Here is a 26,714-nt window from a genome sequence, read left to right on the forward strand (position 1 = left end):
TGAAATTGTGAAAATTGCATAGAAAGGCGACTCGTATTTAATAATAACTTGATTTGCATATCGTTTTAACGTACTGCAGGGCCCAATATACGATGTCTCTAACACTTATTGTATTCTCTCCATATAATTGGGGGCAAACAATAACTAAACATTTATCTACCAAGTCCTTTCCAAAGATGTTTCATGATTTGGCCTACAAATTATTTCTAGCACAATTGGAACAATATTTACTTTTAATTCAAGTGATCCACTAATATACATTGATATTGTTTGATTTGATAGCTACAATTATTGGAATCTCGGACAGTATTAAGGTATTTAGGGTAAAGCACAAGGGAGCTTGCTCGCATTACCATATTAGGCATGATCTTCAAAACGGAATCTTAATCGTTAATATTATCTTCAATGCCATCGCCGATCGGGACGTTATTTAGACATTGCATATAGATTTGTATATCTAGTCTATAGCTAAACTGCTCGAGCCGACGCCGAGCGATCGGATCTCATTTGACATCGAGTGTGCGCTGGAACATGTGCATGGCCAATGAGCGCAGTCCCTCGCTGACAATGGGCACGTTGCGTGGAAAGTCGCATTCACGGGCTGGCAGGCCGCACAGCTGACGGCGCAAACGTAAATCTTGGCGTGCGCTTAATGCACGACTGCCCGGTCCGCAGACATTACCCACCAAGCGCTGTCGCTCGGCAGCTGCGCTGCGCAAGCCCATCTGGACACAGGCCAGCGGCTCCACATGCTCGGTATCCAGCAGCTCGCGATAGTCGTGTGCTGGTGGCGTCTTGCTAGGCTCAGTTGAATCGCCATTGGCTTCCGTTTTTACCAGCATCTTGTGCTGCTGCGCTTGTTGCTCTTCCTGTAGCAGCTGCTGACGCGCATCCTCAATAATGCGACGGGCATATTGTGGGCCGGCCATGCCAAAACTGATGCCCATATCGAGGAGCACGCGATGTGGCTGCCAGCGCTGTTTAGCGGAGGTGTTCCGATCGGCGCCCTGCTGTGCTGCATGCTCTGTCGCCTGCTGTCGCGTCTCCGCAATTAAACCCTGCCAGTCGACGCCCAAAGCATCACCAATGCCTGCAAAGCGAAGTGCATGAATTAAAATTGTGTGCTGTCATCCTGAATCAAACTTTGCTTAGGATTCATTTATCCATTTTTATGTTAGAGCTCTCGCTGTTGCTGTCTCTTACCCTTGTGCCTAGCATCCTCCTCCAATTCGCCGTCTGATATCTCTTCGAAGTCCAGCACCTCGTCCACCTCCTCGCTTTTAATGTTTGTCTGTGCCTGTGTCTGCGACTCAGGCTGTGTTTCGCCTTTGATAAGCTCTTCGCTGGTGGACAACGTGTCGGTGGATAGCTCTTGGGTGCCAGCTAGGGCGCTATCCAGTTGCAGCTCGCATTTGGGCTTCACTTTATCAGTTTTGTTGAGTATATCATCGTCGCTGTCACTGATTTCGCTTAGCTCGCCGTTTGGCTTTGGCTCCTCCTTAAGCTGGCGCAGGGACGTATCTGTGGATAGTTCCGATGCTGGCTCACCGGCTCCGGTGTTCTGGCCAAGCTCCGATGTGCCCGCCGAATCCTCGGATGCATCTTCCTGCTTGATGTTTGGCAGCTTGCTAACTTGCGCCAATATGCCCGGATTGGTGGTGGCATTGGCAGCGCTCTGTGCTGCAGCCTTGGCTGCCGCCACAGCCGTGGTGGCAGCTGCTACAGCACTGGCCTGTGCCGCGGCATTGCCTGGCTTGGGCTGGGCGTGCGGCAGCGCTTGGGTAGCAGACGCCGCTGTAGTCGCTGCCGCTGGCGGCATATGTGGATGCTTCTTGAGAAAGGCGCCACCGCCAACACCGCCTCCATAGGGCATACGCTTGTGCGGAAAGCCACGCCCGCTGCCACCGCCACCATGATAGCCACCTGGTGGCTGCACTGGCAGAGTCATTAGCGGCGGTGGGTGCGACCTGTAGCCACGTTCGCCATGGTCATGGCCATGCGCCGGGCCACCGCCGCCGCCACCACCACGACGAAAGCCGCGTCCTCCGCCTCGCTCGCCACGTGGATGCACATGATGATGCGGCGAGGGTGAGGGTGGATGATGCGGCGGTTGCACATCAACGCCAGCTCCATTGTTTCGCCCAAAGTTCGGCTCATCGCTGTCCCGCCAGTCGCTGTTCGACTGCTGCCACGAGCGCGGCTTTTCGCGCTGATCATGCTCCAGCCAGGCAGGCTCATTCTTAACCACACCGACACCATTATCGCCGCACTCCTCTCGCTCATCAGCATCCCAATCGGGCTCCGAGGCGGAATGATGCTGTTGCTGTGATGTTTGTTGTGTTGGCGGCTTCGGCCGCTTGGGGCCACCCACAAAGCCGCTGGCGCGTCCAGGCGTAACGTTGCCATTTGCACCGCCACTGCCACCGCCGCCTACATCTTCGTCCCAGTCGCGCTCCCACTCGGCGCGATAATCACCGCGTGACGGCAAACGCTCGCGTTCTCGCTCTCTCTCCCGCTCGCGTTCACGCAAAATGCGCTCTCGCTCCTCTGGATAGAGCGCATCATCCGCGCCCAGTTCACGATAGTCGCGCAGATCGCGCGCCTCCAGCCACGCCTCACGCTCCCTAGAGTAGCGTGCATCCATATACGCACGTTTGTAGGCCCTGCAAATAGGAATTGAGTTCAAATAGGTATTGCTATGAGTAGAATTTCGTTGGGGTTGATATCTGGACATTTGCATGGCTTATTGACCCATTAATTGTGATAAAGATGGGAAACTCCTGCCGCGGCTTAGATCCCATTTTCAAAGTCCCTCTCAGGTGCAAAATGAATTTTTTAAATATCTATGTATCAAAATAACTTGAGACTTCCAGCTTGAGATTGTACAGAGATCGGATATGGGCGAAAAATAGAAGCACAAAATTTGAAGCAAAGCATGATACGGGCAGGACCGGGCAGTACCAGCTAGTATTGAAGGGCTAATCCGCAGGCCAAACGTATGTATTAACAAATAAACTTGATCTGCATGTGGCATACGCGACTCGAAATGCAGAGTTTTGAGCTAGCTGGGTCAACTGGGCCTCGACCCAATCACTGGTTTATGTAAATGTTATGCTTTATGATTTTGGGGGTAAATGGGATTATTGTTGTTACCGCTCTCGTTCCTCCTCTGAGTATAGATCGCGTGGATCTCGCAAGCGCGGCGGATAGTGCTCGGGCAGGGGGCTGAGCTCGCGACGTCTTTGACCGCCATAGCGGCGCATCTCGTCGATTAGGCCGTGTCGTTCGGCTTCGATAAATTCCTGTTCACGCTCATACACATCCAGATCGCGCTTGTCGCGCACATGTCGACCCGTGCGCTCCACTGTTTCCAGCGAACGTTCGCGGCTGCCGTATGGCATGGGCATGTCCAGATCCCGTACGCCAGCACCGCCGTATGGTTTTTTGCCCTCCTCCTCCTCCTGGCGACGCATCTTTTCGCGTGCCAAACGCTCACGCTCCCGCTGCCGCTCCTGGCAGCGTGCCAATGCCTCGGCCCGCTCCTTGTCACGTGCCGCCTCACGTTCGGCACGTTCCCGTTCACGATCGCGTCGATCCCGTTCACGTTCGCGCAACGATATGTCATCATGCCGCTGCAACTTGTGTTCGTGCCGCTGCCGATCGTGCTCCCGTTCCACACGCTCGCGTTCGCGCTCCCGCTCCCTTTCACGCTCGATGCGTTCGCGTTCTCGCTCCCTCTCCCGTTCACGTTCCAGTGACGGTGTGCGTCCCCGTGCACGCGTTTGTATTATGATCTTCTCGCGCGACATTAGGTGATGATGCATACGGGCTGCGGGCGTTCCGTTTGGACCTAAGCCCGATCCGGGGCACGGACTCTTCTGCCGCTTGCCCACCACATCCTGATGTATGCGTATTTTGGTGGTGGTCGTGGTGCTGGAGACGCCCGTCGGCGACCGACTGCTGCCCAAGCGATGATGATCCCGCTCCCGATCACGATGCACGCCGCGCAGCTTCTCGCGCTGCTCTTTGCTGGCAGCGCGTAAATGCTTGCGCTCCGCCAACTTCTTTAGTTTGGCCTGTGTGGCCGGCGAGAGGGCGCGATGGCCGTGGCCACTAAGCGCGGCGGCGGCTCGCTTTTTGAGACGCGCCTCCTTGAGCTTACGCTTGATGTGATTACGCTTGGCCACCAGTTTCTTTTGGACATGATCTCTGTCCCGATCACGATCTCGCTCCCGATCACGCTTATCGCGCTTGCGTCGCTCGTCACCCGACGACGTGCTGCCCGCACGCCGCGAGCTCTTCTTCTTCCGATGATGGCGCTCGGCAGCACGCTGATGCGGATGGGCATGTCCATGATGGTCGCGCTCGCTGTCAGAGCTGCTGTAGGAACTGCTGCCGCTGTCCGTGTCCGTGCTGGAGCTTTCGCTGCTGGAGTGTGTGTGTCGTGATTTTTTGTAGCGACGCAATTGGTCTTTGGCTTTTTTCTCCATCTCCATTTAAATGCGCATTAATGTGAACAACACAAGTCGAGTGGACAATTCGCGCGCTTTCGTCGAAACCAATGTTTTTTGTTGATGTTTATGTTTATCGTTTGGCGTCGTTTATTTTGCAATCTTGTAGCTACAATTTGTCAGCTTATTTATTTTTCTAATTTAGATTTGCATTCTCATAAATTTATCGATATATTTGCAGTGCTGTCGATGCGATGCGTTGGCAGAATTGTTCGCCGTTGACAACAGATGGCGCCAGTGTGCAATCGCACACAGAGGGCGCCAAAGGGCTCGCCCAACACATTTATTTGAATGTCAAATATTTAAACGTTACATTAAAAGCTGCAAAACAATTTCAATGAAATCAATTATTATTCAATAAATTCACTTAAATATTTATTTATTTCTATTTTCTAAACATTTGGCACATGTACTTATTACCTAACTGAGGACTAGCTATAGCTAACACGGTTAGTTGCTATTTACAAAATAACAATATAACAAATAGCCAGTTGCCTCTGATAGAATTTCGAGGCGTATAGCTTATTCGGAAATTGGTGGGTGGTAGTTTTACAATAATACTACATTAGTAAGATTTATTGTACATTATGCTATGCCTCGTTGTTTTTGTTTTGGTTGTACATGTTCTCTGTGTTTTGTAATTGCGCTAGCTCGGTTTCTATTGTGTGTTGTTTTGTGGTGAATGCAGTTTAGCTCAGCTCATGCCAAAAAAATGATTAAACAAAAATATATATATATATATATAACAATAACAACTGCAATTGAAAGAAGGGCCAAGCCGGCGTTAAGGTGCTCAGTCGCTAGAGCTTGCGCAGCTTTTCGGGCACAACTAACGGATTATCACGGCGTATTTCGCTGGCGCCCATTTCGCGATAATCGAAGCTGCAATCGTGGCGATCGCTATAGCGATGGAAGGCACAAAATGTGCCGCCGCAACGGCAGGAGAACCCGCCGGTCAGGCCAAATTTCTTGCCGCACTTGTCGCAGCCCTTCTGCTTTGGCTGCTCCTGAGCCTGACCATTATCGGCAGCATCCGGCCCTCCAGAGGACTGCTGATTGCCTCCGGCCTCCGGTTCATCAATTTGCTGATGCTGCTTTTTACCCTGTGCAGCATCGGCTACTTGCTCCTCTGGTAGCTTTGCAACGCAGTCGGTTATAGTATCTGTTCCGGTGCCAGTTACATCCAATGGGGCGTTCGAATCCATTATCTTCGACTTCAGTGTGCGCGTGGTGCTGCCATCATTAGAGATTGAATCAATTGTGTCCTCCTTCGCTTTACCAAACTCGCGCAGTTTTCTATTTTCCATCTTAACCGGGTTTTCAGATTCGTTTGTCAAAGCCTTCAGTATAAAATTTATTGAATTTTGCTGCCCAAGTCTACTACGACTTCCAAGTGTCTGAACAACCAGCAGATGAATGTGCATTAAAGCTGTAAAAAGGCAAAAATCAGTTAGGTATGGAACAATTGGTCCATCCTCACCGAATTAACTTATCGAAAATCGAATTTACTGTACTTATTTCTAGTTAGAGCGAATAATACTAGATTTTCATATGTACATATATGAATTTCAAAGTCGGTTATATAACACCAAAACATAAAAAAAGAACAAAAGGCACGTGTTTTGCTTTTTATTATTCAATAGACATTCAACAATCCAACAACGTAGATCCTACGACCAACCACCTCCCTGGGAAAGGAGCCAGCTGAGCAAATTAAAGCTAAGCGTTGCCATTGATTACGTCCTGCATGTGCCGACGATACCAATCCCCCACTGGCGTTCCCAGCACACAAACAAACGCGCCATAGCACCAGTCAAGCACGGTCCGGGTGGAGCGGCGAGCATGTGCATTGCAGCTGTTAATGGCCGGCACAGTTTGCTCGAGATTCAACCGTCGCGGGCCACCGAAGCTCTCAACAATGCGCATCGCATCAAAGCCCATGCCATCTTGCCATAACTGTAGACGCGTCCAGAAGCAATAGACATAACGGTGCACATACGGTAAGTTCCTGTACAGCTGCCGTTCCAGCGCCAGTCGCTGGTCTGGACCAATTCTCTCGCTGCGATAGCACTCATCCCGAGCACGGAGAATCGCCAACGATTGGGCGGACCTTGCTGATGAAGTCGTCGACGTTGGCAGTGCCAACAGCAGGCTGTCACGTGTCAGCGCTGTGAACTGCGGTAAATAAAACTAGTGTCAATTATTTATCGTTATCGATAACAGCTTGCTGGGCAAATTAACGGTATGCGTATGCAGCGTATGTGTGCAGGCCGTAACTGTTTCCATATTTGATGCTCCTATTCATGCAATACTTGTAAGTATAAGCGTTTAGTGTATAGTAGCTATACTCATTCTTTGAACTGCCTGAGAGTTGCCAATATACAGTGGCGGGCAAAAAATCCGAACAACCACTTTTCCATTGTTCATTGGTTTAGTACGATCGTCATAGCTATTTTGTTTTTACCGCTAGGGTGTGTTTTTTTTTCGGAGTACAGCTATTCGGTACAATTAAATGTATTGATAAATAATAAATAATATTGATAAATATTCTCAGAAAAAAAATCTCAAAAAAATCTGCGGCCATAATATTTAGGTTTAAAAGTCTTTCATCGAAAACTTTCTTCATAAATTATGATGTAGCCGAATCAAAAAGGAATCAAATACTGAAGTATGTTTCTCCAATCAGAAAGAAATCGAACAAGGTGCAATTTAAATATTCAGCTATTCACAAAAAAAAAAGCTAAAATATAGTTTTATTAGTTGATTAGTTTTTTATAGTTTATTCCTGTCCGGATTTTTCGCCCGCTACTGTACATGCAAAGTTAATTGGGTTTACGATTTGTTTGAACAGGTTTTTAGTACGTAATCGTAAAAATTACAAAAATAAAAGAAAAGAAAAGATAAGCAAGATGAAATTGAGTATACTTTGTTAACCCCTTCCAGTAACTCATAGAGCATTCATATTTGCTTTCGATTTGCGGCTAAAATCGGTAAAATTACTTGATTTTCGAAATCGTCAAGTTATTTAGCTTTAAGTGAGTGTATAACATGTTATAATAGATACTTAGATAATAAATACATTTATGCTCTATCCAGATTTCTGTGTTTTAAGTGAATAACTCACCAGCACCGACAACAAGATCAGCACTCGTATTATTGTCATCTTGGGTCCACCGATGGAGCCGGACTGAGCAGCATGTGGATAAGGGCATACAGCATCTGTAAATTGCTGATTGCGCTTATCAAGAATCAGCATCATGAACAACAGCGTTGATATCCATTGTAATTGCCCCCAACCCTTCGCCAGCAGGCCAGACGAGTGCAGCAGGAATGACGTCAGCCATTTGGCATTTGGCACGTAACGTACGTAGATGAAGCCAGAACCGTATCCAGTTGGGGGTAGGCAATAATCGAATTGGATTGTTTCTGATCGGTTCGGATTGGATTGGATTGGATTGGATTGGCAGTCACAGCTGCCGCTCGTCATCTGTTTTATGTTAACACATAAGTCGGGCATATATTAGAGGTATTCGCAAACAGTGTTCATGTGTGTTGTGGATGATCATCTATGCGGATCATGTGCATATGGAACGCAGCGGCAACATTTTTGTAAGATTCCACACTTGTATTTGCTTGTAAACAAGAATTTTTCGATTTTCTCCTTCTTTTTATATGTGCATATAAATATATCTAGATATGTATATATTTTGTATTTGATATTTTTCGGTGATCTTGCAAATGGCGCAGAAGCCAAATATCCATATCCAAATCCACAGCCCAAGTTCACATCGAAAAGCAAATCAAATTGAATTCGATTCGACAGGCAGCCGAAACGAGCGCATTAATAATTGATTGCGTTTAAGTATATTAAAATCGAATATAACTTTAGCAAATCTCCAAGGCTGGGGCCTGGCATCTGGATGCGATCACCAGCATGTGCAAGATTTTGTAAATGTCCGTGCGAATATGACATTGAAATAAACGAAGTTTACAGAAATACCATACGTATACATATATATATATATAAATATATTAATGGTATTCCCTGAAGGTTCAAACTTGACATTATTAAGTTTACATAATAATAAACTAAAATAGTTTAAGATTAATAGAACCTAATTTTTATCATCTTCCGCCCACAGAACAAGCGGATTTGTTATATCCATATCCATCTCTGCATATAATGTGAACTAATATGCGATTAATATGCGACCTATAAAAACTTGTACGTACGTCTGCTTTCTGTTGCAGCCGCAACTATGTACTTAAAACATATTTTTACTGAGCTACAAAAATGATTTTAATGATCTTGCCTCGATGTTCTCTACACATATATTTCCGCATATTAAAATCAAATTTTACTAGCAATCATTTCAAGGTATAATCGAATTTTGGTATTTTGCACAGTAAAGTACATTTAATTGCTGCTCCATCAGTTGGAAAACGGATAAGTTTCCTTTAAGACACGATTCTTTCTAGTTTTAAACATTTATCTGTAACATAGGTATATATGTTTTTAAGCTCTACCATAAATCTAGACAGCTAGAAAAAAAAAGAAACAATTCTATCAATTTACATGGCACACACTAGTTGACTGTCAGTTGGGGTCGGTTGGGGCAGTACGGGGTGTGCTGGGTATGTCAACTCAACGCCAAATTTGCCGCCATCAACTGACGCCGTAGTCGGCGTCGTCGTGACAAAGTCGCGCAAATATTTTAATTGCAATTTTTTTCTAGCTGCCGTCGTGTTGGTCGCATCGCATTTTTCTACCTTAAGATTATAAGTAAAATTAACAATTTTTAATTGACTCTGAAAATTAAAACAGCAACAGCAACACGGCGAGCTGCATTCAAAATTTTCAGCAAATTTTCATAGATATTTTGTCGAATATATTTCTAAATATTATTTTAGATCGTATATACCCCAAACAAATTACCAAGCAGGCTGTATTGATTTCTAACATTTACATTGCAAGGTGGCAACCCTGCATAGCTGGTTATAAATATTTACAAGGCAGTTGAACTGTCCGGCAACTTATTGATACCAAAATGTGCTAGACGAGTAAACAAAGTTGGCAATATACATACATACTTTTAAGTGAAAGCAAAGATAATAGCTAGGGCACCAACCATTGGATTTATCTAACCATGTTTGGGGTAGATACCAATTTTGGGTAGAGCTCAAATTTAGCCCGTAACTTCTATATGAAAATATCGAGGGTTTGCAATATTTTCCATAGAACGGGCAATATTATAAAATATGTATGTATGACAAACTAAGGCTTAAATGAAAATCTGGATTCAACGCTTCACGAACCGAACTTAAAGGCAGGAAGCCAAGCCAAGCCACAGAACAATTTTTTTTGAGCCTGCAGCTCTACTTATGTTACTTGTAAGAATTGTACAGGGTATCTTATAATAGTTAGCTTGCTGGTATGGGGCATCCTGCAGTCGAGCCACTTTTTGCCGCAGCACGCCCACTTTTTGGCTTCTACAGCAATTTGTTGCATTCGGCCCACGCGGCGTATGAGTGTTTGTGAGTGTGTGCATCCGTGTGTGTGTGTATGCTAGTGTGTGTGTTTGTGAGGTGCATTTTAGATCTGTGCTTTAATTATGCACTTTTTATTTTAGTTTTCTTCAGCGGAAGCGTTGACCACATGATGCTGTGGCTAGGATGCACATGGGCCAATGGAGCGAATGCGCAATGCTCAATGCTTGGCCTGTGACAAGGCTGGAGAGCGGCTGAGTCTTGGGAGTGTGGTGCGGCCGGATTAGGGCGACAATTTTTGACATGGCCGATGACATAGCGATGGCGATTGCGATGGCGTCAAATATTCAAATGCCAACGGCGCGCATCGAAAACGCGTGAAAGCGCCAACAATTTTCACTTGTTCTTGAGCTGTGCAAAACATTTCGCAAGGTATTTGCAGTTTTTGAATTTTATTACATTATTATGCATATTTGTTGTAGAATCGCAATTAATAATAACAGAGCAACAACAACTTGGTACACGAGTCGCTCGCGCTTGATTTGTTTGGCATTTATTTCAATTTTATTAAATTAAAGTTGTTTTTGTTGTTATTTTTTGGCATTAGTAGCCGGCAACGGAAATCTTTCGCATTGGCAACAATCTTAGCCAATTTGGCTGTCTGCGCCGCCACCTGACCAATTTTGTGCGCGTGAGCCCACGGCCTGCACTGATCACAGGGGGATGAATGATGAGTGCATATAGGAGGCGATGTCAACATGGGCGATTGTCAATTGTCATGCTGTTTTCAATCAAAATCTGACAAATACTGAGCATTTTCGGGCTGCACATGATTGCCCCAACATAAAAGTATTATTTGTGTTCATATACTTTTAATATATATAAATATCTATTGTTAGCGTGTGAGTTTCACAAATACAATGCGATGATGCAACTCTTCGTTTAATCTTTAACAAAATGCTTGCAGTGGGAACAGTGTAAATAATTTAGAACAAAATTCGTGCAGTGGGAACAGATATCAGCACGTCGACTTACACTAGATTCAAAATGTGTGTGTGTGTGTAGATATGTGAGCATGTGCTTCGCCGATACTTATACTTATACTTATACTTATACTTATACTTATACTTATACTTATACTTATACTTATACTTATACTCATACTAATACTTATACTTATACTTATACTTATACTTATACTTATACTTATACTTATACTTATACTTATACTTATACTTATACTTATACTTATACTTATACTTATACTTATACTTATACTCATACTTATACTTATACTTATACTTATACTTATACTTATACTTATACTTATACTTATACTTATACTTATACTTATACTTATACTTATACTTATACTTATACTTATACTTATACTTATACTTATACTTATACTTATACTTATACTTATACTTATACTTATACTTATACTTATACTTATACTTATACTTATACTTACACTTGCACTTACACTTACACTTACACTTACACTTACACTTACACTTACACTTACACTTACACTTACACTTACACTTATACTTATACTTATACTTATACTTATACTTTTACTTTAACGAATTTCAATTGTTATATGTTGGCATTTATTGAGGACAGTTTATTTATTGTTATAATGGTTTTGAAGTATCAACAGTTTCTTATCAGTATATACTTGTTCTGAAAACATAGTCATTTACATACATCTAATGATTAGTCTCTAATCAGTTATTTCTTCGTTGTCTTGGTGTCTTATTGTTTAATAAAGAGAACACCGCATCATGATAATGTCAGGGAAAAACGCACACAAACTAAACAAATTATGATCTTTATACACAAAGCCGTCTATGGAAAGGGCAGCCCAATTACTTTATACACATAGATATTTATGTTATATTTACACAATTATAACGATCTGTTAATTTAAAATAATCCAATAAAAAGACGTCTTAAGTAGTTAGAAGAACTTTGCAATATTTATTTCTTGTAGCCCACACTTAGGCGCTATGGTTCTTAATCACCTTCTTTTCATTGGGGCAGTCGAAGGTCACCTCAATGCCATTTGGCAGCCAAGACCTATTCCAGATCTCAACGTTGCACACCTTCTTATCATCATTACTATCGATAAGCTCCACATTGTATTTATCCAATGAGCCCGAAACAACCTGTGTGCTTGCCGATAAAACCTTCGAGATACTTTTCAAAAGAGAAACGTCGTATCTTTAGTGCGCAGGTCCTTAACAAATTACAGAATTCGGATGCCTACCGGTAGGTGGGTCCTTCTCCAGCGGCCAGCTTGGTCAGAGAGCTCTGCAGCCTATTTGTAGCCTCTTCAATTTCACTTTCGCTCAGCTGTCGTGGACCACCAAATACCTGGGGATAGCCACTGACCAGCACAACAGCCGCACAGACGAACAATACCTTTGCCACAAACATCTTGGTCTTCGGAGCTGTTTAATGTCAAATATAGACTGACTAGAAAGCAATGTGGACCAAATTTATATAGGCATCAGTTTATGTGTTATCAACTGCAGCAGCTTTGCTTGTATATACATTGATTAGCTTTTGACCCATGCTGATTAAATCTTTCATATAAAATATTTGAATATGTTTGAGTAATTCAATAGATGTCGAAAAAGAAGGAATAGCACACATTTTTATACACTGAGCCAACTAAAAATGGGTAAAAAGGGTATAATTTTTTTGTGCAAATGTATGTAACAGGCAGAATGAAGCATCTCCGACCCCATAAAGTATATATATTCTTGATCAGCATCAATAGCCGAGTCGATTTACCGCCACCTCCCCCCTACCTCCGAAGAGCTATAAATCAAGTTTATAACCCAAATTATACTGCCCACCAATTTAAGCCACAATTTTAATGCTATTGACATTCATGCGCGTCTGCTTCAAATTCTATCAACAGAATTTCAATAACGATTGTTTTCTGTGCTGCTATTTTAATTCGTTATTTCTCAATAATACTTAATAATTGGAGTGTCTGTTGAGTAGAGTCATCATCAGTTGCGATTTCGGAAACTTGTTTATAAATTTATCTTTATTACTTCAAACGAGCGCGTTGCGCGAACTACATTTGGTGTTGAAACAAGAGGGTTCAGGGTATTCCCTAGTCGGGAGCTTCCGACTAGAGCCTCTTACTTGTTTAAATATAATTTTGTATACGGTTTAAAAACGAGAGATTCCGATTAATTTTTAGCTCAATTAAAATTGTAAATTGTTTGAATTTAAATAAGAGTATCATCGGAAATGGATTGTTCCATAATTATTTGTAACGTATTTTAAAGTCTAATGAACTCTTATTTGCATAGGTCAATAAATTATTTAAGAAACAGAAAATTATGTTTAAATTAATTAAGAATTTTATATAAAATATGGGCATACAAATTAAAAAGATGTGTATAGTAGCTGGTTTGGCCCGGCATTGCCCGGCCCAAGTGCTCTTAAATACTTTTTGACAAAGTCAGCAAGGACTCATCAAATCGAAGATTAAATACCCCTTAAGGCATATTGGTAAGTTTTTCATTAAGTGAATGGAATTTAGCGGAGCTTTATATTTATGTTTATATCAATAATAAATTAAGAATCTTTTTTTTTTTTTCAAGAGGGGGCTAGCATCCACTTAAAACCCTCTCATGATGCCCATCTCCACTTCAAAATGGGGGCTATCTCTTGCTTTGCGCTTTGATATTTTTGGCAGCGACCAGACAAACAATTCCAATTATAACAATAATAATTATATATTAAAATTGATATTATTTACAATTTGAACTGCAGACCTCGTTAATTGATTATCTGCGCTCCGTAATTATACATAGATGAGTCGCTATTATAGGATGACGACGATTAATTGCGGATCGCATCAAAGTACAAGCACGAGTACGGGAAGACGAACAAACATTTTAGCAAGAATGTCAAATGATTTAAGCTTGTCGAGTATGTTCTTCCCCGCCCTCGGTTGGCCACCTCCCTGGTCCGATTTCACTCCATTGGCAGTGGCATTTTTGGCGCAACTCCAGCGAGCTGTCAGAATTGCACAAATCCATGCCCCTTGCCCCGTTGCCCCGGCGGCACGTCGCCGTCCATTCAACTGGCAGACATTCAACCGTTCGGGGATTCGGGCTCGTTTTTGGGACCCATGGCTTATACATCAATCCATCCAGCAACAGACATCCGCAGCCGTTGCTGTCAGCTATGGGCTGTGGCCCCGTTATATTTGCCAGATCTTTGCGCTTAACACTTGTAATCCGTTTCGCCTTTTGAGTGTGACGATGCCGGCGATGGCGATGGCGATGCCTCCAAACGGGTCGGCAACTGGTGGGGAATCGTATTTTGACTGGGGCGTAGGTGTCGTTGCATCTGCTCTGCCCTCTCCCTCCCTTCCTTCCTTTCTCGCTCCTCTCGATCGCACTCGATCCACTCTCTATCCTCGTTTCACTCATTCAATACACGACGCGTCGGCGGTTTGAATAGTTTTCAGTAGACTAGCAACATTGGCAGCCATCAAGTCATCATCATCATGATCATGATCATCACGACCAATATCCACTGTACATCATGACCAGTGCTCACTTGCGTCGTCTCTGCTCGATCGATCGCCGAATGACTCGCGGCACACAAGCCGAATTGCCGCACGAATTTTCGGGTTTTTGCGCGAAACATTTTCCGACTTTTCACATAAAAATCATGTAAGGCTGGAAAACGGCGACAGTTTGTGAACGGCAGCCGTGAAATACGCGCCAAGTGATCAAAAATCAAGAATAAAATCGAAAATTGAATTTTTTTGATAGCTAAAAAGCTTGCGAATTCGGACTGAGCAAAAAGTTGAAAACAAAGAATAAATAAAAAAAAGTTTTGTTGGATTCTTTTTTAATTTTTGTTTGGTGACGCTCGTGAGATCGTTTTGATTTATAGCTGGTTTTCAAGTGTTTGCCATTGACTATGATTTGCCCGAAACGCACCTCGGAGCTGCTGGATCTGCATCTGGCGCCGTTCAAGGACAAGGATCCAGCCTGGGAGGTCGGCGTATCAAAGATAGCCGGCCGTGGCGTTATGGCCACGCGTCAACTGAAGCGCGGCGAGATCATCTTTCAGGACAGTCCACTGCTAATTGGCCTGGCCGCCCAGGAGGAGGACACGCTGAATGCGTGCAGCATCTGCCTGAAAATGCTGCCCGATACGCGCTTCATGTGCCGCCAGGGCTGCGGCCTGCCCATCTGCAGTCTGTGCGCCAAAAAGAAACAGCATAAGAGCGACTGCGATATGTTCAAATCGTGGGGTCCCAACGAGCCGGATGTGGCCAATTCCGTGATAATACGTCTGCTGTGTGTGGCGCGTGCCATCAATTTGACCAAAGATCAGCGCGATTTGATTTATTGCCTGCAGGCGAATTTGGATAACAATCATCGAACCGAGGTGCGGAATGCCGCTAAATGTTTTAAGAACTTTCCCACCGACAAGAAGCTGGTGGAGATCATGAATCGCACCGTTGCCGTGCTCCGGACGAATGGCTTTGATAAGACAACAGATCGCACCACTGACAACCAGGAGTTCAGCTATCGCGCACTCTATCCCCTGTTTGCTGTCATGAATCACGATTGCATTCCCAACTCGTATTACACCTTCGAGGAGAAGACCAACAATATGATCGTGCGTGCCGCAGTCGACATTGCCGAGGGCGAGGAGATAACCACCACCTATACCAAACTCTTCACGGGCAACATAGCACGACATCTTTATCTCAAGATGAAGAAGGGCTTCACTTGCAAGTGTCCGCGTTGTTCGGATCCAACGGTAAGTTGAGTAAGCCCGCTTTCAAGATCAGCGTAGATCATAAATGTGGAAAAACTGACACTTGAAGTTGTCAAGTATTTAACATACAATATTAGATATGAGCACCATCCAGAGTAAAAAATCTAGAGTTAAACCAAGAATATTGAATCTGAAGTTCGAATAAAATCTTAACGAATTCAGATAAGAATATCAGAGATGAAATTCAACTAGAATCTTAACGAATTTGCGTAAACTCTTATATCAAAAATTCACCAGAAATCTTAACGAATCCAGATAAAAATATAAGGTGTTATGCAACTGGAACTTTTAAGAGTTCAGATAAGAATTTGAAATGGGTATTAAATCCAAAATCTTACAGAATTTAGATATGAGTTTAAGATATGAAATAAAACTTGAATTTTCAAGAACTCAGTTAAGAACATTTGAGATTAAACTAGAATCGTAAAGAATTTAGCGTAAATTCTTAGAACGGATTTCAAATTTGATATAAATCTAGAATCTTGAAGAATTCAGATAATGTTATTATCTCTCAAACTCAACTAGAATCTTGAAGAACTCAAATAAGAATGTAAGCATCTTGAGGAATTCAGGCAAAAGTTTTAGATCTGAACCAAAACTTAAATCTTAAAGAATTTGGTTTGTGGTTTATTAGATCTGAAATTCGAAATTTAATATTCCTTCCATTCCGATAGGAATTAATATATTGGATTTGAAACTTAACTAGAATCTTGTGGAATTAAATAGAATATTAGATCCTAAACATATAACCAAATCATAAAGAGTTCATAAAGACTTCTGAAATAAATTTAGAATCCTTAGGAATTCAGCAAAGAATATAAGTCCCAACATATTTGGTATATTGAAGAACTTAGTAGAGAATAATGGATTTAAAAAATATCAAATCCTAAACGTATTTGGAATCTTCAAGAATTTCGCTGCGAATATACAATCTGAAATGTGAAATCTAGAATCTTAAAGAATTCAACAAAGAATATTAAATCTAAAATGTCGGCATGACTCGGTTATCAAGGATTCAAGATCAATGCAGATGGAAAATTAAAAAAAAAAAAAATAAAATTTAATAAGAAAAGGTTCAACTGTGTATTCTATCTACACATTGCAAATTTGCAAGCTTTGTTTATTTGTTTTGGTACACAGCGAAAAGGAAACAAAAGAAACTTAACGACTTGAATAACTTAGAACAGTCAAGCTAATTGATTTTTATGCACAAGTAGCACAATAAACAAATAACTAGCTGTGAGCAAAATGCTATAGCTGACTTTTCATTTGGTTCCTTAAGGTTGTCTGCACAGTCAATGATTTATTTAGCACATTATTAATGAGATAGTTTGATAGTTGCATCAAATTGCAATTGCAATTGTGATTGTCCGAAAAGACGGAAAATACGAGCGATTCTGATTTGATTGAGTGGCCAACGATTTGCAATTTCAACGCAAAACACAGAGCACACACATCGCGGCCCAGGCGCGATTTACAGTCCAACGTGGTGACTGATGGAACAGCTGAATAAACTACTTTTGCCACTTGTTCATCCACAAACGAGTACACAAGAACTCGCACATACACATTGTGAGATGTGCGATGTGCGATGTGATTTATACCCTAGCGTAGGGTATTTAAATATTGTCACGACATTTGCAAACTCCTAAAGTATTCTCACTCAGTTTCAATTGCCGAATCATTGTAGTCCGAATTAAACTATATCTTATAGCTACCATTGGAATGATCGAGAACGAAGCTCTTATATGAAATAGTTTCTACTGTGCTCACTTCAATCTTATCAATATCGAGCCACTATATCATGTCATCAACATGAGTTTATATATAGACAGTTTTTTGTTTTTCAAGATAGCTTTAACTTAACTTAGCAAATAGGGGATTCTAATAAGATTGCTCCCGATAATATATCATATGGCTACTGTAGTAACAACTGATATATATTTCAAGATCTGTGTTTAATGGTTTTATCTAAACTTAATTGGTCGGGGCTAGAACGTTCAGGGCGGCCAAGAATGCCTAACTCAATAGACTATCTACTCAAATCCGAGTACCATCTAAAGGACTCGGATGGCCTTTCCATTTCAAACCCAACACAATTGGTACCCGCTCCCAAAATGTGTCTCTTTTAGTCGCCTCGTACGACAAGCGGTGACATACTGTGGTGGTTATTCTTGTGCCCGCCAACCACACGGGTGAAACCTGTTCCGACCAGGAACCCGACAACTTGTAGACCCACTTGATTCGATTACCACCCTCGTACAACAAGACATGGCTATAGGTTGGCTATGGAAACAGTCGATCGGGAATACAATTTCTACATGGAAACCACAAGTTTGCAAGAGTATTTACGCTGCGGTGTGTAGAATATAGACGTTCTTTGTTGGCTTTGATTGCATCAAATTAGTGTTGGGCGCGTGTCGTGTTTTCTTTTGTTTCATGAACACGCACGACACGACACGAACAATCAAATTTGGTTAATCTCAAAATTTATGTAAAAACCGTTTGCATTGAAACTATGAAATATGTCGTTTTGTCCAATTTTAAAATGCATTCGGTTTGTGCTTTATAGAGGATCTAAGCAACTAAATTTTGCATTGAGACCTCGATTCTATTGAGAGGCATACATACTAAGCTTAGGCTCTGTTCAAGCAGATGAAACAATCAAGGAACAGAGTAAACTCTGAGAAATAACAATAGAGACACTTTTCAAATGCCATTTTGGTGGACTAAAAGAAAATATTTATAGATTATTATGCAGAGATCTTGCCATTGCTTAAATATGTGCTGTATTCATTCATTAATTCTGAATGAAGTAGCAAAAATTTCATTGAACAGAATTCCCAATTAAATGGTTCTAATATCTATAATAAAAACTTAAATATTAAGCATTAAATTTGTAATATTGCTGACCGTGAGATTTTGCAATTGGGAAATTTTAATGCGAAATGGAAATAGCGCACCGGGGTACACAATAATAATGGGATATTACTTGAAATCGAGACGCGATCTATCAAAGGAAAATGGCAAAAGAAAATGCCAAATTGTAGTTTTCCTTTCTTATTTTTTTTTCTTTTTTGTCTATTTGCTCAGCTACTAGCTGCCACATGAAGCAAACAAAGAAAAATTACATTAAGGATTTCCTGTGCCCATCGAAATGCATCCGAAAGCAATTAAACACCACACTTACACACACACTCTCTCTCTCACACACACACACACACACACACAAAAGCAATATTTGCTGGATGTTGTTTTTGTTTTTGTTGGCTGGGCCATAAATTTGTTCAGCTTCCAGGCGCAACAAGTGGCAAAAGCTGCAAAACGCGCCACGCAACACAAACAATGGCAACAAACAGCAACAACAACAAAATCAATTGTGTGTGTGTGTGTGTGTGTGTGTGTGCGTGTGTGTTTATTTTTAACAACGAAAGCAATTCAATTAAATCACAAATAAATATGTAGATTCCAAAAAGCTTTTAATTTGCAAGAATATTTTGAACATTTCGCATGCCTCCAAAATGTATCTGTATCTGTATCTGTGTCTGTGTATCTGTATCTGTTTGTGTATCCTACGTGTATCCGCATCCGTTAGCGAATGTTGATTTGATTTTGATGCCACACACCCAACTCCCTGCCCCTATCTATATTGTATCAATGGGCCCCTCGTCCAGTTGTGTGACAGTTGGATTGTCGCGCATTTTATGACTTCTAAATTTTTTATTGGCACATTTCATGCGCATATATATGTATGCACTATTCATATACACATATACACATATATATAACTGTATACACACACATTTGCATTTGTGTCATAATGGATAAACAGCTTTTCTTGGCCACGGTCATACTATATAATATGCATATATGTATGCATGTTGATATGTAAATTATATATTAAACTATGTATGCGTGTTTGATCTTCTATTTGACATTCGCTGTCTATGGACACATCTATTTGGATGCCCAGATACTCGCTTACAATTTAGTGGCCAATTATGAAAGCAATTTAAGGCCTTTGAAAACGCCACCAAGTGCTGGCACTTTGTCTGGGGCGGCGCTATCAGTGTTAAGGAGAGGCAGGTGGGTGGGGGCGTGTGGGGGCCAAGACTCAAGTTCATTTGGTTCAGTGAACTTTTCCATTATGCCTATTGGCAGCAGGGCCCCAAGTGCTTAATAAATTAGCTGACAATATCCGTTTTACCTTCGATCAAGTTGGTTCTTTTAAGTTTAAGCAATCAGAAGGAAACCTTGTTTATAATCGATATTTATCGATATAATGGAAACGGATGCAGACAACGAAAGCAATAATAAACTCTTCTGCATATGATATATATATATATATATATATACATATATTAAATTTCAAGTCTCTAGTTCTTAAAGTGTTCGAATCAATATAGACAGACGTACAGATAAAAGGACTTAGATTAACTCAGCTAGTTTTCCTGATCAAACATATATATACTTTATGGGGTCGGAAATAATTCCTCCTGCATATTACGTATACTTGCACAAAAGCAAAACTACTCTTTTGCCCATTTTCCATGATTTGAGGGCAAACCATTTTGTGATTACCTCCGGGCACACTCAAACACTTTCCGCTTTTATTCCATTCGTTAAGGTGCAATTGAAGAAAGCGGCGAAACATCTTTGAACTTATCTGTAGAAGCTTTTAACCTTATCTGAGAAAACGAAAGCATTTCCAAAAATTTAACACTTCCTTTGCATATTCTCATATCAATGCCGATATGAGCCCAAAGAAATATGTTTACGAATTTCGCTTTGAGCGTCCATTAACTGACAATGAATGAGAATTCACAGGAAAAGGAATGCATTAGGTCAATATTAATATTATATTAAAGGAAAACAATTGGAATTTGTAACGATTGGTTTATGTAAATGGAAGAATTTAAGGCATGATATTCGTATATTGCTGAGAAGTTTGTTCTTGTCAGACAACATATAACATATATTATTTCTTTGAAGTATTGCAAATAGATTATATTGGACACAATAACTGGCAATGCTTGTTTGTGGTTTTGGGAGGGGTGGAGGTTTAAGATTCACAATTCAAAGAAAAATTGATTAATTTATTACTGTCGTACTTTTCGTTGAAATTTATGGTTTGCAAATTAGCGCAAATATTTTGAGAGGCCTCGAACTGAGCAAATCGGATTTAAAGAACGATGACGTGGCCAACCTTGGAGCAGGAGCACACGATCATACAAAAGCTATGGCCGGCGGATTTTTGTCAATCTTGCGGCGATCTGTTCCATACTATCTGTTAATAAGCATCATGTTTTTTATGTGTCACATTATTTATGATCTGCATACGCATGGCTATATATATATATATACACATATTGTATATAGTCGTATATATGTGGTCGGCGATATTTGCGTATTTTTAGCGCATCGGCGCAAAGGAATGCCAAATATTTGTATACGAATTACTTAGAAAACGCTAATACTGATCTGATCTGTGCTCTTTGATCTCTAAATCGAACCTTACAGGAGAAAGGCGCTTACATATCGGGCCTGTACTGTCGGGACACCAAATGCAGCGGCCTCGTGGTGCCCGAAACAACTGGGCTGCCGCATCCCAACTGGAACTGTCTGGTGTGCAAGCAGAAATCGACGCATGCCCAGATGATGAAGTCCCAGGACTTTGCCAGCGGAGCCATCAATGCCAAGGTCAATTCGAATTCGCTGCGCACCCTCGTGCACTATTTGAACGAGAAGAGCGACAGCTTTATACCCAGCAGCAATTATGTGGTGATCGATGCTAAGATGTCGGTGCTGCAGCGGCTTGCGCACGGCCGCGAAGACTGCAACGAGGATCTGGTGTCGAGCACACGCCTGCGCTACAGCCGGGACATTATGCAGATTATGGATAAGCTGGGACTGGGCGATTCGCTGTTGCGTACGCAATTGGAGCAACAGCTGCACAAGGAGGAGGAGCGGCGCGCCAAGAAGCAGCTGGAGCTGGCCGCTAAGCAGCGCCAGCTGGCCGACCTGGAGCAGAGGGCAGCCGAGGCGGACAAGCTGATTGCCTTGGCCCTAGCCGCCGACGATGGGGCTGCAGCGGCTGTGCCTCCAGTGCCTGTGGCAGAGCCAGCTGCACTTGCTCCAATTGCTGGGGAGGCCGCAGCGTTGGCAGCTCCTACAGCGGAGCAGGCCTAAGTGGCGGGTGTCCCCATGCAAATCCATGTCGTGTCCAATGACACACAACTTTCGTTCGTTTATTGTCTATTCTAAATACATATATCTATATATATATATATTTTTGTTTTTGCTTCTCGTATCATACCGAACTTAAATGTATTTGTATTTATTTATTTATAATCATTTTAAATATACATATATATATATATATTCATATATACATATATGTACTTACATAGAAAACGGTTTTCATTAAAGTTTTGCCAAGAACAATCCGAAAAATGACGCATCTCCAAATGCCGGGACCCACAATTTCAGGGGCTTTAGCGTCGATTTGTCAAAACGTTTTCTAATCCCAATGTCAGCAAATGTTTTTTATTGTATTATTATGCTTCTTGTTTTCGATTTGCTATTGTTTTTTTTTATTATTTCTTCTTCTCTTTGCTTTTTTGTTTGGTTTGCACAAGTTTTCACAAGATTTTCATTTGAATTGTTCATATTTGTTTTATTTGCCATAAAAAGTTGCAGACCGCGTAAAGTTGGGGGCCGCATCTATTTTGGGGTCGCCGCAAAAAGGCGGCCTCCTTTATATTTATACCTCTCTCCCCTCTCTCTCCCCTTCTCTCTCTTTTTCTGTGTGCACACTCATAATATTCCACTATGGCATATACTAAGGAACACACCCCACACACAATATACACTTACATTCTGGCCACTTACATACTAGACGCTTGTAATTAATGTTCGTTTCGCCTTCTTAAATATTTTTGACTTTGACTAAAATTCTAATTTTTGCAAAAATATACAAAAGATTACAATTTTTAAATATTGTTTTGAGTATATTGTGGCAAAGCATACAAAATGTCATTGAATCAAGCTGACGAACATTTAATACCCTTACAAAACTTTATATTACAAAAAGCTAGACTGCAAAGCTTCGGTTCACGGTCGGAACCAACGCCTCAATCGGTTTGGGATTCGGTTTGGGATTCGGTTTGTGAACCTTATTTCCAGTTGCAGAATTCGCCATATTTCTTTTTCAGTAGAACAAATAAGGTTTCCTTAAAGTTAACTTTATTAAATTTGCATAACAAAGCTCAGCTAATTTTTCATATTCAGCGTTCTAAATATCTTGAAATAGGCAACAAATGAGTTTTTTAAAGAAAATTTGGTTAAACTCCCATTTAGAAACGACTTTTCCATATGCAATTAATTTGGTTTAGGAAACGATTTATGGTAAGTACAATATTCATATTGCGTTCACAAACGTTTTGTGGCATTTTTGAGTATAAATACATTAAATGGTTAAAGCTGTTATTCTAACATAACATTACACAACACTGGCAATTAACAATACTACGGTTGAAACAATACTACGTTAACACACCAGCTTGAATCTCGATCTCGGATCTTTGATCTTTGACAGCTCAGCTATTGAATACACTTTCTTTCGTACAGTAGCGAAATTTCATATCATTGAAACAGCAGAAGAAGAATACAAAAGCCAAGTTCTAATATCTGTGCCGTACCGCTCGTAATGTTAACTGTACGTTCCGATACCAATATTCCATTATCTACTCCCGACCATCAGAAACTATGTTTTAGTGTAATATAAACTTGAAAACGTTTTATAGTTTCAATTGACACATTTTCGACCGAAATAAAAAGGTAGTATAAATGCATTCAAACTTTCAAGCCAGCATCCAATTGGTTTAGTGCCTTTCGAACTGTTTTCATACCCTATAATGCCCCTTCTTGCTCTTGATGTACTATAGTGTATTGTCAAGGCATTCAAAATGTGCGGAAAAGATATATGCCTCATAATCATTTAGAAATCCGCTCCGGTAAAAACAATAAGCTCATAAATATTTGCCAAAACAAAAACAAATGTGGCAAAAAAAAAAAACCAAATTTAGAGCAGATCAACAAATTTGAGAGCTCCGAAATCGTAAATAAAACTGTAATAAAAATTTCAATAAATTACGCCACATATAGAATAATGATCCAGATATTCACGAGCATGCAAATGCCTACAGATATATATATATATATATATATAAAGATATGAGAATATATGATGTGAACATATGTTATATACACCTAGGTATTTTTTGATTTTAAGCATCATCTTTAGTACGAGATTCCTGAGGCAAACGTGTCGTTGGGCAAACGACCCCGCCCACCCCCATAACTTGTCGCACATGCTGCCTAAATCACAAATTGCCACAGATCTGAGGGTAAGGAACTTTGTCTACGCAGAGTTTGTCTATTTTGATACATGTTCGACGAATGATTACCCTATCTTCCAATTTATTCGTATTATGCGAGTTTTTGGCTTCAATTTACCAACCTCAAGTTAATACGACCGTAGGAATTATTGGTCAAAATTTAAGTTCTATCCGGAAATATGTTTTTAGTTTTCAATGCCAAACATGGCATTTGAACACTATACTTATTTTTCAAGATAGGTTTAACCAAACGACTTCCAATCGACTTCGGAGTACAACATAATATAGCTTCTATTGTAACGTCTGATATATATCTGTAGATCTTTATTTAATGGTTTTACATAAGCCCAATTGGTAAGGTCTGAAACTATCAGCAAAGCCGAGACCCCAAAAGATACTATTGGAAGATACTTGGAACGGCTCAAGACCGTGGTAATATCTAAAGCGCTGGGGTGGCCATCGTAATTCTGGCTCGCCAGGATTGGCACCCGCTCCCGGCAAGTGTCTCTTTTAGTCGCCTCGTACGACAAGCGGTGACATACTGTGGTGGTTATTCTCGTGCCCGCCAACCACACGGGTGAAACCAGTTGCGACCAGGAACCCGGAACACTGTAAACGCATTAGATTCGATTAGCTGCCACTTACAACATGCTATAGCGTTAGCCCGTAGGAGTTAAACAATTCTAGGCGATATTTATAAAGGGCCATATAATTGTCAAAGAGTACACATTAGTCGGATATTCTGTTTTTGTCGTTGCGACAGTTAATAATGAATAACAGATGGCGCCACAAAATCAAAACTGAAAGGTTATGCATATGTTGAACATTGAAATCTGTTCTATTCTCTGTGTCATGGTGATGGTGCTTATAATTGTTGCGACACAAACATTTGCTGACTGTCACTCCTAATCCTGGTGGTCTGGGTGACCGCCATCCGATGCCCCGGCGCTCAAATGTCCGAGATGCCAAGTACTTGACGTGTCGCCATCAATCGAGAATTCGTTTGGCAAATGCCAAGTAAAATTCATGAAATATTTACTTGGTATCGAGACTCTAGTATCAATATCATGATTAGTCTACTTTTTTTTTAATTCCCACCTCAAAAAACAAAAGGCAACAAATTTAAGGGTAAAGCTTGACCATCCGAAATAATACAGGAATGTGTGTGCCTAAGTGTGGGTCCAAGAGAAGATGTGTGTCTATATGTGGAATCTCTGGATATAGGGACATAGGGTAACTCTTAGTCGGCCACAGCCGACGAGTCTTTTCTTTTTTTTTTTTTAAATTCCGCTTGCAACTTATTAACATCTGTTTCATACAACAATTAATCTAGTATTTTTATTGTTTGACTTACCTCGCATTACCAAAATCGCGGCATTCCATGTAATTTATGCATTTTAATGAACTGGCTGGATTTGGATCTGTGGATCATCTTCTTTCCACTTAATGCTAGAATCTGAAATTGATTTTAATATCTAAATTAATTCATATATTTATATATATTTGTCGAACACAATTTTAGTTTTGTCAGAAGTTTTATCATACCTATTCACATAAAATAAGAGAAATTTGGACTAATATATTTATTTATATTATTATTTATTATTTTATTTATATTTAGACTAATATTTAGCCCTCACGGTTTGATCTGTGCGTTGATCACCCACCACTTAAAATAAAATAAATTGTTGTCGTTGTTCAACTTTACGTCTGGTTACAGGGTATCTTTTAGTCGATCACTCTCAGCTAGCACATTCTTGATTGTTACAGTTTTTATAACACATATTCCACACAAACTGCCTGCATTTTCTTTTCAGGCTAAAAGCTCCGCTGTTCGAAGCTTTTTTCAGTACGTTAAGTATACGGACATGTATTTAAAAAAGCTTGGATTCCAAAATCGAGACCAAGTTGGGACTTTTTCAGAGCAAAAGCACATCACACAGTTGAGGTTTGTGTTTGCATTTTCTGATTGCGATCTAGCTTACGAAGCTTAATTACTTTAAGTAAAAGCTTCTGAGCTTCTGCTGCTCTCTTTATGCTAAATACACTTTCACTCTGGGCTTGTTTAACGATCTTAAGTATTAAGTTTTGACTATAAATTTGTAAAGAAATATGTAAGGCATAAAAGGGGTCTTGAAGTCTACATATTCTTGATCGGTAGGATCGGTTCTTGTCTGAACAATGTTTTTGGTTTTTAAGATATTCTAACAAAAACTAGGCATTTGCGAGCTTCCATTAAATCGTGTAGGTCTTTTGAAGGAAACGGTTGAAAAATAATAAGTTCTTGCTTGAAAATCTCATTTAATAAATAAAAAGCCAACTTAACAATTACGAGCTTAAATAGTTAGTTATCTTATATAGTTGCCCTAGGAACAATCAGTCAAAGCTTTCGTATAAAAGCGCCTGTAAAGCACTTGCCTACAAGAGTATCTAATCTTCGGCGTACCGTCTGTCTAATTCCAAGTTGTTTTGAAGTTTA

At 40.9% G+C, this 26,714-nt stretch overlaps 5 protein-coding genes and 1 long non-coding RNA gene across 6 annotated transcripts; 2 read left to right on the forward strand and 4 right to left on the reverse strand.

The window, feature by feature from the left end:
• Nucleotides 1–215: 215 nt before the first annotated feature.
• Nucleotides 216–4,661, reverse strand: Flacc (Fl(2)d-associated complex component). Its single transcript, XM_002055217.4, has 3 exons — nt 3,154–4,661; nt 1,204–2,663; nt 216–1,090 (listed from the first exon to the last, which is right to left on the reverse strand). Exons 1-3 carry the CDS (start codon nt 4,494–4,496, stop codon nt 504–506), a joined length of 3,390 nt encoding a protein of 1,129 aa, XP_002055253.2. The 5' UTR covers nt 4,497–4,661; the 3' UTR covers nt 216–503.
• A 212-nt stretch (nt 4,662–4,873) lies between these two features.
• On the reverse strand, nt 4,874–25,611 carry LOC6632114 (uncharacterized). The gene is made up of 2 exons (XM_032439862.2): nt 25,590–25,611; nt 4,874–5,940 (listed from the first exon to the last, which is right to left on the reverse strand). The coding sequence occupies exons 1-2, from the start codon at nt 25,594–25,596 to the stop codon at nt 5,312–5,314; spliced, it is 636 nt and encodes a 211-aa protein (XP_032295753.2). The 5' UTR covers nt 25,597–25,611; the 3' UTR covers nt 4,874–5,311.
• On the reverse strand, nt 6,125–8,197 carry Obp8a (Odorant-binding protein 8a). Its single transcript, XM_002055215.4, has 2 exons — nt 7,636–8,197; nt 6,125–6,686 (listed from the first exon to the last, which is right to left on the reverse strand). The coding sequence occupies exons 1-2, from the start codon at nt 8,026–8,028 to the stop codon at nt 6,231–6,233; spliced, it is 849 nt and encodes a 282-aa protein (XP_002055251.2). The 5' UTR covers nt 8,029–8,197; the 3' UTR covers nt 6,125–6,230.
• Nucleotides 6,681–7,747, forward strand: LOC138910862 (uncharacterized). Its single transcript, XR_011416014.1, has 3 exons — nt 6,681–6,825; nt 7,455–7,546; nt 7,608–7,747. It is a non-coding gene; the product is annotated as an uncharacterized lncRNA (long non-coding RNA).
• Nucleotides 11,962–12,481, reverse strand: LOC6632053 (sarcocystatin-A). Its single transcript, XM_002055214.4, has 2 exons — nt 12,274–12,481; nt 11,962–12,203 (listed from the first exon to the last, which is right to left on the reverse strand). The coding sequence occupies exons 1-2, from the start codon at nt 12,441–12,443 to the stop codon at nt 12,005–12,007; spliced, it is 369 nt and encodes a 122-aa protein (XP_002055250.1). The 5' UTR covers nt 12,444–12,481; the 3' UTR covers nt 11,962–12,004.
• SmydA-9 (SET and MYND domain containing, arthropod-specific, member 9) lies at nt 14,732–22,121 on the forward strand. Its single transcript, XM_002055213.4, has 2 exons — nt 14,732–15,818; nt 21,357–22,121. Exons 1-2 carry the CDS (start codon nt 14,967–14,969, stop codon nt 22,023–22,025), a joined length of 1,521 nt encoding a protein of 506 aa, XP_002055249.1. The 5' UTR covers nt 14,732–14,966; the 3' UTR covers nt 22,026–22,121.
• Nucleotides 25,612–26,714: the final 1,103 nt, after the last annotated feature.

Source organism: Drosophila virilis, chromosome X, assembly GCF_030788295.1.
Source record: "Drosophila virilis strain 15010-1051.87 chromosome X, Dvir_AGI_RSII-ME, whole genome shotgun sequence".
Taxonomy (NCBI): Eukaryota; Metazoa; Arthropoda; class Insecta; order Diptera; family Drosophilidae; genus Drosophila; species Drosophila virilis.